This window comes from Pseudorca crassidens, chromosome 20, assembly GCF_039906515.1.
Source record: "Pseudorca crassidens isolate mPseCra1 chromosome 20, mPseCra1.hap1, whole genome shotgun sequence".
NCBI classification, from domain to species: Eukaryota; Metazoa; Chordata; class Mammalia; order Artiodactyla; family Delphinidae; genus Pseudorca; species Pseudorca crassidens.
Genome location: NC_090315.1, coordinates 55024672 through 55034875, shown reverse-complemented (window position 1 = coordinate 55034875; position 10204 = coordinate 55024672). Strand labels below are relative to the sequence as shown.

Sequence of the window (10204 nt, the reverse complement as noted above, 5' to 3'; positions counted from 1 at the left end):
GAGGAAGCGTCTGTGGACCCCCATGCAGGGTGACTTGTGTATCCTGACAAGGATCCTCCGGAGAAGGAGGGGACCAAGGCACAAAGGAGGAGAGGGGCTGCAGCTGTATCCATAATGTTTATTTTTTGGACGAATTTCAACAGCATTATGCTGAGTAAAAAAAGTCAATCTCCAAAGGCTACGTACTGTAGGATCCCATTTATATAACAACTGTTTTGATATGACAGAATTACAGAAGTGGAGGACAGATTAGTGGGTGCCAGCGGTTGGGGGTTTGCTACAAAAGGGTACCACGAGGAGCTCGGGTGGTGATGGAAATGCTGTGTGTCTAGGCTGAATCAATGTCCATTTCCTGGTTGTGATATTGTAATATAGTTTTGAAAGATGCTGCCGTGGGGGAAACTGGGTAGAGGGTACACAGGATCTATGTTATTTCTCACAGTTTCACGCGAATCCTCAGTTATCTCAAAATAAAATGCTTAATTAGAGAAAAAAAGAGGTTATAAGGCAAACATGGCAAAAGATTAACATCTATTCTATATGGGTTGTGGAAATCTGTTATATTTGTTCTATTATTTTCATTATTTTCAGAATGTTTGAAATATCTAGTAAAATAAATAAACCCTCTGGAGTTCTCTAGGTAGCTTTTGACGTGTGCATCCTTCCTCAGGACCCACTCCTGGTCCCCTCAGGCTGGTGTGATGGAAGGACAGGCCTGAGGAGTTTCGCAGGGGGCAGCGCTGACCCAACTGAGAACTGCCCTCTTGACTTCTTACCGCCCTCGTTTAAGCTGGGAAAGCACCTATAACTCCTTGAGGGCTGGGACGCCCTGCTTCCCTCCTAGCCCCACTCTGCTCCACTGAAACTCCCTGGCATGTCAGTGAAATGGGCAGAATCACACTTATTCTAATTCTTGGTGGCCATTACTTCTAGACGAAAAGAACTGTCTCAAGGAAGGCTGTCTTCTCACTAGAATTCTTTGGTTTTGTGTATCGTAAAAAAATGAGGCATACATACCAGAATTTATTTATTATCTAGCTAAATCACAAATTTACAATACATTCGAAACGGACTAAATGAGACATGTAGAAGAGTTTAAATGTAAAAATAGAAAGGAATATCCAAAAGATCATTTAGATTGGATTATAATTTTAGGAATCTTTAAAGAGTGAAGTGTTTCAGCCTGGAGTCCCAGGACAGAACTTGGCCATTGCAGGTCTATTCACATGGATTCTGAATGGCAATCAGAAGATATTCCTTATCTGTGGAGAGATATGGACAAAGTTAATCCACCCTAAAAGTTAAATTTAATAAATGAATACTTCAGCTAATCTGCTTTTCTCTTCAACACATCACTTGGACCTTGTGTAGACCAGTGGGCTCCCAGCCTGGCTGCACACCAGAATCACCTGTTGAGCTTTCAGAAAATACCATTACCTGGGGCCAAGCCCCAGAGGTTCTGTCTTTATTGGTCTGGGGTGGAGTCCCAGGTATCAGTCTTTTTTTTTTAAGCTCTCCAAGTGATTCCAATGTGCAGCTTGGGTGAGAACACAGGTGTAGGGAAAGCTTTATTTAGTTTGGGGGTAACTCTGATTTTACAGTTGTACTACAGCGAAGTTTGTTCTAGACTAGATTTAGGAACGTGAGTCCTGTTTTACACTGACGTCCACTAAAACTGTGAATGTACCTCCTTCAAGGAAAGAAGTATTTCTGTGGCTGCTGTCTTTTGATAGCCCCAGTGAATGTGCTCTACTCCAGGGAAGGTTTAAGACCCTACAGACCTTTGATCTGCCCTCGACATTATCCCCTGGACAGGAGACATTTCTCCCACTCTTCAGAAAGTCTGTGTGGTAAGTTCACATAACAGGAAACCTACACCTCCTAAATGGTTTGATTACTAACAACAAAAACAAATGGGCAAAATTCAACGTCTTTACTAATTTCACGGAATTTTCACATTCAAACTTCTTCATTTTGTAATTGAAGAGCATTATGTGTCATATTGCATGTTAAAATCCACACTCCCCGTCTTTGAGACAAAGCTTTTATCCAGTAAAGTAGAAAGATGCCTTAAATAATGAAAAGAAATGCCAAATTACCTGGAGCTACCATGATTTCATGTTTCTTTGATCTGATTCTAAGAAAAGTTAGGTCGTTCTGAGGATCAATGTCACGGACTGTGCTCTTGGCTTTCATGGTCAGCTGATGAAGAAGACCTGCATATTGAACTGTTGTCGAGTTGTCCAAGGTCGTTCGGATGGGAATGCCTGGTACGAGATTTAATTTCGGGTTAAACATTTTTTATTTTGATTATAAAAGTAATATGTGCATCGTAGAAATACTGGAAAATACTGTAATTGTAAAAAGGAAGAAAAAGTGATGGCTCGTATCACTCAAAGGTAACAATTTTATTTCCTTCCAATCGTTTTGCCACTACGTGGATTTTAAAATTTAGTTGCATCAAACTATAATTACATATTTGACTGTTGCTTTTTTCTTCATTTAAATTATAGCATACAAGCTGTCCTTGTTGACGATGCCATTAACATTATTTTTAATGGCTGTAGACTTAGTATTTTTTGGGATATATCATAATATAATCAACCCCCCACTGTTGGATTGTTAGGTAGTGTGTTTTTGTTTTTGTAGCTAATGGTGATGAACATTTTTGTACACAAGTCTTCTGGAAGTTGTTAATTGATTATTTCAGTACTAAGTTAACATATTACTACACAAAATGCATTCCCCTAAGCATCCTGTCTACGGTGAGTCCACTGTGAAATGCTTGGTCTGTGACATGGTGCTAGTTTCTCCCCTGAGGCCAGAAATAGAAAGGGGATATCACTGCACATGCTAGAGGGTGTATCAAAAGGGATTTTCAGAATTTCTTTGTAACTTCCTCATATGGTATTTTGCAAACCTTAATTTTTATGCTAGAAAATACAGCAACAAAGTGCAGTTCGGCTGGGCATTCCCTGGTTTGCACTCACTCTTGGTTTAAGCATGATTAAATTTGGCTACTTGTGTGCGCTATTGTTTCATTATATGAGTTTAAAACAGAAGCTATTAATTTAACTGGAAAAATCTAGCCAGAGGAATATGCAAGTATAATTCAATTCAGTTCATATCAGTCCAGCTCCATTCAGGTCACTCAGCGCTTATTATTGGAACAGGTGCTGTGCTAGGTATTTTACATATACTATGTCTAATCAGAACTGGCCTTCATATTATTTTGAAAACTACCAGATCAACCAGGGAATTCCAGGGATCTGATTTGCAGATGTGCCTTGCATTTAGGGAGACATATGAAGGTGAATTTGGGATCACTGTCAAGTTCCTCAAGAACCTGAATTAAGGCCAATCAATAAAAAAGGCTGACGTGGCTCTCTTGGGTTTTCCCTCAGAGAATGTAGCTCCAGAAACTGGTAAACAAGATGAGTGCTCCTAACTTGGGACTTTACCTGTTTTTCATGAAACTTTTTGAGAGCCTCAAGTCTGACTTTGAAACAGACTAATTTCTTTTTAAGAAAGCCATTCTCTCCAGAGTAGGTCTTGCCAAAGAAGGCAACGACAGTATTTACGGGAAAACCTAATTAAGTAAGGTTTTACAGAAAACTTGTTAATTTCTGTATTATTGTTTCTTGGCCACTTTTTCTCCAGAAGTCAGTTCTGTCTTTCACAACTGATGAACCATCACAAGGCATGTGTCTTTAACAAGCAGGAAACTGAAGTATAGCAAGCACTCAACCTTTCAAGGGCACTTGTTGACCAAACAGTTTTATTTTGCATCATGAAGAGCAACTACCTACAAAGTCTGCATTGCTCAGTGTCAAAAAAGAAATACAACCAGAATAAATTATTCAAACTGTAGATGACAGGATTATGAATCAGGTACTCAGGCCTACTTAGTCAGTCTATTCGTGATCCAAGTCAATAAATAAAAGGGCTAGCCTTTCTGAATGATAAGTGCACACCGTGGAAACTCTTGGAGTTTTTCATATCCACTGTAGACCCTTGGAAAAAAAAAATCAATCAACAAATATTTATTGAGTTCTTGCTTGAGACTATGTGAGGTAATTAAAAAATAATTTATTAGGAAGTAATTTTAGCACATAGTATAAAATTCACCCACCTCCCCTTCTGAGAGGTAACCACTGTTCTCAGTTTCTTTGGTGTCCTTGCAGAGATATTCTAAGTCTCTTCCAGTATGTTTGTGTTTGTGTTCTTTAACTGTATCATTTTCTATTCTGTACCTTAACTTTTTTCATTTAATACACTCGGGAAGTTGTTCCATTCAGTCCGCATAAGGCTAGGTCATTCGTGTTAATGTCTGTGTAATGTGACTGTTGAATGGATGCTTCGTAATACATGTAACTAATATATCTTCCCGACAGGCATTTGGGCTGTTCCCAATTTTTGACTTTTATAAACAAGGCTACAGAATATGTCTGTGTGCATGCCATTTCACATTTGTATACATGTGTAGGATAAATTCCTAAAATGTACCTTCTAGAACAAAGAGTATATATTCTATCTTCCTGAACTTATGACACTGCTTTACAATATGACTCATCATGATCCCAGTAAGCTGGTATTCTTCAACTGTACATTTGGTTGATAGATTATATTTCAAAAATAAAAGAAATTGGCTGGATGGCTGATAAAAGCTAATGAAACTCAAATGACGGATTGTTAGAAATGTCAAGAATATTTAAAATTAAGAGTCTGCAGAAATCAGGCTTATATACATAAGAATATATGACAGATATGACTGTCTGGGAAACAAATATACATGTTCACCAGTATCTAGTTCTGTGATCAGAACTGCAATACTGTAAACAATGAATTATTTTGTAAATGGGAAACCAGTGTTAACAAAGAATCTAACAAAGACCTATACTCCTCAGCATTGGGCTAAATTGATAAGTCCACTTTATTGTCATGAATAAGAAGTCTATGTTTCAATAATAGTGAAACCAAAGGACACTATTTAACATGGCAGAGGATGAGATCTAAATGGATAAACATGGGGTAGAAGGCCTACCTAGCCACAATTAAAACCTAAAAATTTGTTAAAATGATTTGCCTAGAACTAGTGGACTAAAGCCATGGGTACAGAACAAGAACACATGAACACTAGCTTAGTTAAATATTGTCAGTGTTACATTTCATGGGACTTCTGAGAGCTGCAAAGCTGCACCGTAATAAATGGTACTTTCATCTAAAATTGACTGGGCTGTTGAGATGGAGTATTTCATTTCATTCTGGTCACACAACTTATACCATATGCTGTTAGTAAACATCCTTGTCATATCCTCTGGTTGTTAATAATCCGACCATAAAAATAAGCCCCTCATTTATATTTTTGGGAAGAAGGTTAATTTGGCTTTCAGAAAAGTGCCCTGAATCCTAACACAACCTTATCCTAGTAGAGGTTAATTAGAAGTTAATGGGTATTAAAAGTAGTATTTTGTTGCCTTTGGATGAGAAGAGTGTTAATTGAGAGACCTCAGGAAAACAAAAGTCATTTTTAATTCTACCACTCAGAGATCATCACCGTAACACAGCCCTGCCTTTTCTTCCATATTTCAGAGTGTATGTCTGCCTGGCCGTATTTAGGATTAGAAGATGCTGGCTACTGCTTCGTCTCCTGCTTTTTTTCATCTAATATTGTGAGTAGTTTTTCATGACTCTAAATATTCTTCAACATTTTAAATAGAGTAATGGTTCACTGAGTAAATATTATATAATAAGTTTAAAAATTTCCCTACTGTTGGGCTTTATGTACTTGTCTGTTTATTTATTGCTATTATATATGGTGCCTCCGTAATATCCTTTGCACCTACATCTTTTCTTCATCACCTCTTAACCAGATTTCTAGGGGTGGAATTACAGATCATAAGGTATGGATATTCTTCAGACATTTGATGCCTATTGCCAGGATTATGTACTTTAGACTAAGTCTTCCAAAGTAACACATTAGATACATTGTCCAGGGTGTCACAGGTGAATGCATCTGGACTGGGTTGAAGAGTGTCCCCTCCAAAATTCAAGCCCACCCTAAACCTCAGAATGTGACATTATTTGGAAATAGAGGCTTTGAAGATGAATTAGTTAAAATGAGGTCATACTGGATCAGTGTGGGACATAATCCAACGACGGGTCCTTATAAGAAGAGAAAACAGAGCACAGAGAGGAGAACGTACACGATGATGGAGGCAGAGACTGGAGTGATGCACCTACAGGCCAGTCAACAGCAAGGATCTCTGGAAATCACCAGAAGCTGGGCGGAGGCAAGGAAGGATCCTCCTGTGGAGCCTCTGAAGAGAGCCTGGACCCACTGACACTTTGATTTCAATTTCTAGCCTTCCAGAACTGAGAGAAAATAAATGTCTAATCTTTTTTAAGCCACTAAGTGTGTGGTGCTTTGTTATGGCAGCCAAAGAAAACAAATAAAGCATCTCTGTGAAGTCACGCAAGTAACGTATCTTAGGGGGTGTGGCAGAGTTTATGCAAATGCCTGAAACTAAAATCAGTTCAACCAGAACCGTGGACTTGGGCTGGACCGCTTCCTGGAAATATGAGGCATAGCTCTTGACTTTCCTGTAGGCTGATGTTAAGTCCTCTCCCTCCTGATCACTCAAGCTGGGTGAATTTATTATATTCATTTGACACTGAGTTTATTAAAATTTTATTTTATTATTTTGTAAAACACATCAAATGTTTTATCTGTACAAATAAATTAAAAATTCCCACATTCACAGAACTATTTAATTACAATTCTGTTAAGTGTTAGGTATTGTGCCAGGCACCTGACAATTATTATTTCACTTAATTGTCACAGTCACCAGTAAAGTAGGTTATTTTGCATTTTTAATGATAAGGGATTGAAGTTTAGAGATTAAACAGACTTTCAGTGGGTAGTTGCTCACTAAATATTTATTGATGGATTTGCTCCAGAATAATGATTAGCTATGAGAGTCTGTTGCCAAGCACTGAGCTGGCGATGTACCAGATCCATGGTTGTACCATGGACTGTGTGAAGTAGCTACTCTTATTTCAACTAGTGCTCTGGGGTTTGTGGCACCTCTTGCCCTTGCAAACGCCTCAATCAGCAATGAAGCCAGCAGAAGCCTTTAAGAGGCTGCCACCATGGCTGAGCATGGAACAGTGTGCCACAGAAAAGGCTTTGGGGATTGTTAATAGGCAAGTCTCTGGTATAAGTGTACAGATTTCATAGGTGGAAACGTATTGGCCCTTCTTAAACTATAACCACAAAGACTGTACTATAAATTACATTAAAATTAATTCTCAAAGATTTCATTAACTACGGTAAAGGAACAATGTCTTTTAAAAATGAAGACTGAAACTCTGTACGCTTTACAATGTTAAAACGAAAGCAAACTGCCAACAATGGTATTCTTCCTATCTTCAATATAATAGTTTTATTGATACTCCTGAAATGTTAGAAGAGAGTTACCAAAGCTTTAAAAATTAGACAACGTGCAGCATTTCTTAGGAATATATAGGCGTTTTTAGGCATGTCTTATTAATGTTTATCTCCCTACCTCTTAGCAGAGTTCTTGACATGTAATTAATAGATACTCAATAGATGTATGATGAGTAAATGCTCTGGCTAAAATATACAAGATATACTTTTGATTTAAAATTCCAAGATGTTTGCCTAAGGCTTCACACAACAAACAGGCTCTTGGTCGGCTTCTGCCTGTCAAGAAGGCAGCCTGTGAGGTGTTTACCTTCTGCATTTACAACCATCGTTCCTATAACCCCTTTGTGGCTCTGGATCCTCTTGAGGGTTTCCTCCACCTCTGCCTGGAAGAGATCAGGAAGAAAATTAACCAAAGAGTCTTTGTGGTGACCCCAGTCTTAATTAGAGTAATGTTCTGAAAGACCCCTATTCTCCAATCTCCTTAAACTAAGATTTAGAAGCTCAGATTTTTGGAAGAGAGCTCTGAAATTGTCAGGTCCCATATGCAAGCCTATGTAAGACCCTCTGCGTACAACCCTGACAAATATCTTGGCTTGAACTCTTGTTGAGACAGAAAGCTTCTTGCCTCACAAGAGCTCACTCCATTTTTATCTGTCTCTATTTACTGGAAAAGTATCCTATGTTGTTGAACAGAAATCTGCTCCTGGTCATCTTTCATTCATTGATCTTTCTGTATTCAAGTGAAAAATCTCTTTTCTACATTATAGATTTAAAAAATATTTATAGAGCTGTATCACTGCCTTCTTCTGTCTAAAAGCATCACTTAATGAGAAATCATATTCTCAGTCCTAAATGCCACCTAATTGGGAGTTCAGATGGTTAAATTCAAAATATTCTGTAAAAACAGTGTATTCCAGGATTCTACTGGTAACCACAGCCTGGATCTCAGTGCAAGATGAACGTTCAACCATGAATGATTATGTTGGAACCCCACTACCGGGTTTTAAACTCAGCTTTCTGAATCACATGCATAGACTATATATATTGTACCAGTTTCTTGCCTTCTCCATATGCTAAAATCAAGAATAATTTTTCCCAGCCTGCATATTTTCCAGAACTGAGTAATCACTGGATATTCTGAATTCAAACAGTATTCTGCAGAGTCTCTTGATGAGGATTTATGATATATTTTTCTTTCCAGCATTGTACAGGTGAACGTTATGTTGCTTTAGTCAAAAGACAGTTTTCTTTTGTCCCTAATATGGGTGGGAGCACTTATTTCCTCTTTCCACCACTACAGCAGGTGTTTTCTAAATTTCAGGCATTCATGTACTAGATTTATAATTTTTGCCATTATGAATACCATCTATATTATTTACCCAGCACATTCTTAAAATTATTTCACTGCTAAAAGCTTAAATGCATTTTAAAAGGAAGTTATACATCACTACCACAAATGTAAATCTGGTATCATTTGTCATAGGCAGAAATAACCATAAAAACAAACAAAACAAAGAGAGAACATATTGTTAAATTTTACCCCAATGAAAGCTCTGAGCCTGAGGTCTGCCCTTCAGGTGAAAAATCAAAACTACCAAAGGATAGTGGTATTAACGACCTAACAGTGCCAGAAACTCTCTCCTGGATATAGTCTAAAGGCTGAAAAAAAAAAAAAAAAAAAAAAGAGGAATAACTTTCTCTGATGTGATTCACTCTGTGGTTTTTGGTTTTCTGAGCCATCTTAAAGTAGCAACTAACGTCTGCATCTCACGTTGGGAAACACTGAACTTAAAGCGTAATAGCTGTACAGGGATCAATGACTTACTACAGTTTTCTGCCATCTGTAAGACAACGTCCACAGGTCATTACAACCGCTGCCCTCGTTTTATCTTTTTCTGTTTTACTTCTCTCCCAAACGCCTCTCGCTGATCTTCCCGGCCTTTCCCTCTCTTTTCCCAGGTGTTTTCTCCTTTGGTGAATTTTGAGCCCCCCAATACAGTCTCTTAATTCCCATCGCCAATTCGCTTTTCATTCCTTTCTTAAAAAGAAACTCTGCTTTCACTTTGTTCTTTTTCAAACCTTCCTGTCTCCATTTTCCTTTTCTTCTCCCCCTCCCATTCCTGCTGCCTCTTTATTTTCCTTTCTTCTCTCTCAATAACTCCTTCTCCCCTCTCTCCATTTCCTTGCGTTCCTTGTCCCCTCTCTTTCTTCCCTCTCAGGGTGATTTTTCTCCTCTCCCTCGCGCCGCTCCCCTTTTCAAACTTGCCTCGTCGTCAAGGAGATTTCTCCTTCCCCTCAGGATCTTTCACCCCCTCCGTATCTCTCTTCTCTTTCTCGATACCCTCCCTCCACAAGTATCACCCCTCAGAAATTACCCCCCACCCCAGATATCTATGCCCCAAGATAGCTTCCCCCATCTAGACATCTTCTTCCCTCCCTCCACGGTCGCCCTCTGGTCCCTCCAGGGTCTCCGTGTCACTCCTCCAAGAAGCTTCTGGAGACCCCAGCCTTCGCCCCGGCCCCGGGAGCGGGACAGCGAAGGTCCCCTGCCGGTCGCTGCCCTTGGAGCGGCGGGTCGCGGACAGAGCCCCCGATTTACCATCGCGCGGGCGGCGAGACTCTGAGCTCAGTTCGGTGTCACCGCTGCCCGGAATGTCAGCAACGCTGCCAGCCGTTGCTACGAGACAGGGGAGGAAGTGACCTCCCGGAAGCGTGGGTGCCCGCGCCTGCGTGCGCGCGAGTCGGGCCCCTCCG

The 10204-nt window shown here is 39.5% G+C and overlaps 1 protein-coding gene across 1 annotated transcript; it reads right to left on the bottom strand.

Annotated features, from left to right (window-relative positions):
• Nucleotides 1–1014: 1014 nt before the first annotated feature.
• Nucleotides 1015–10175, bottom strand: DYNLRB2 (dynein light chain roadblock-type 2). Its single transcript, XM_067718365.1, has 4 exons — nucleotides 10050–10175; nucleotides 7758–7833; nucleotides 2100–2267; nucleotides 1015–1262 (listed from the first exon to the last, which is right to left on the bottom strand). The coding sequence occupies exons 1-4, from the start codon at nucleotides 10050–10052 to the stop codon at nucleotides 1219–1221; spliced, it is 291 nt and encodes a 96-aa protein (XP_067574466.1). The 5' UTR covers nucleotides 10053–10175; the 3' UTR covers nucleotides 1015–1218.
• Between the last annotated feature and the right edge of the window lie 29 nt (nucleotides 10176–10204).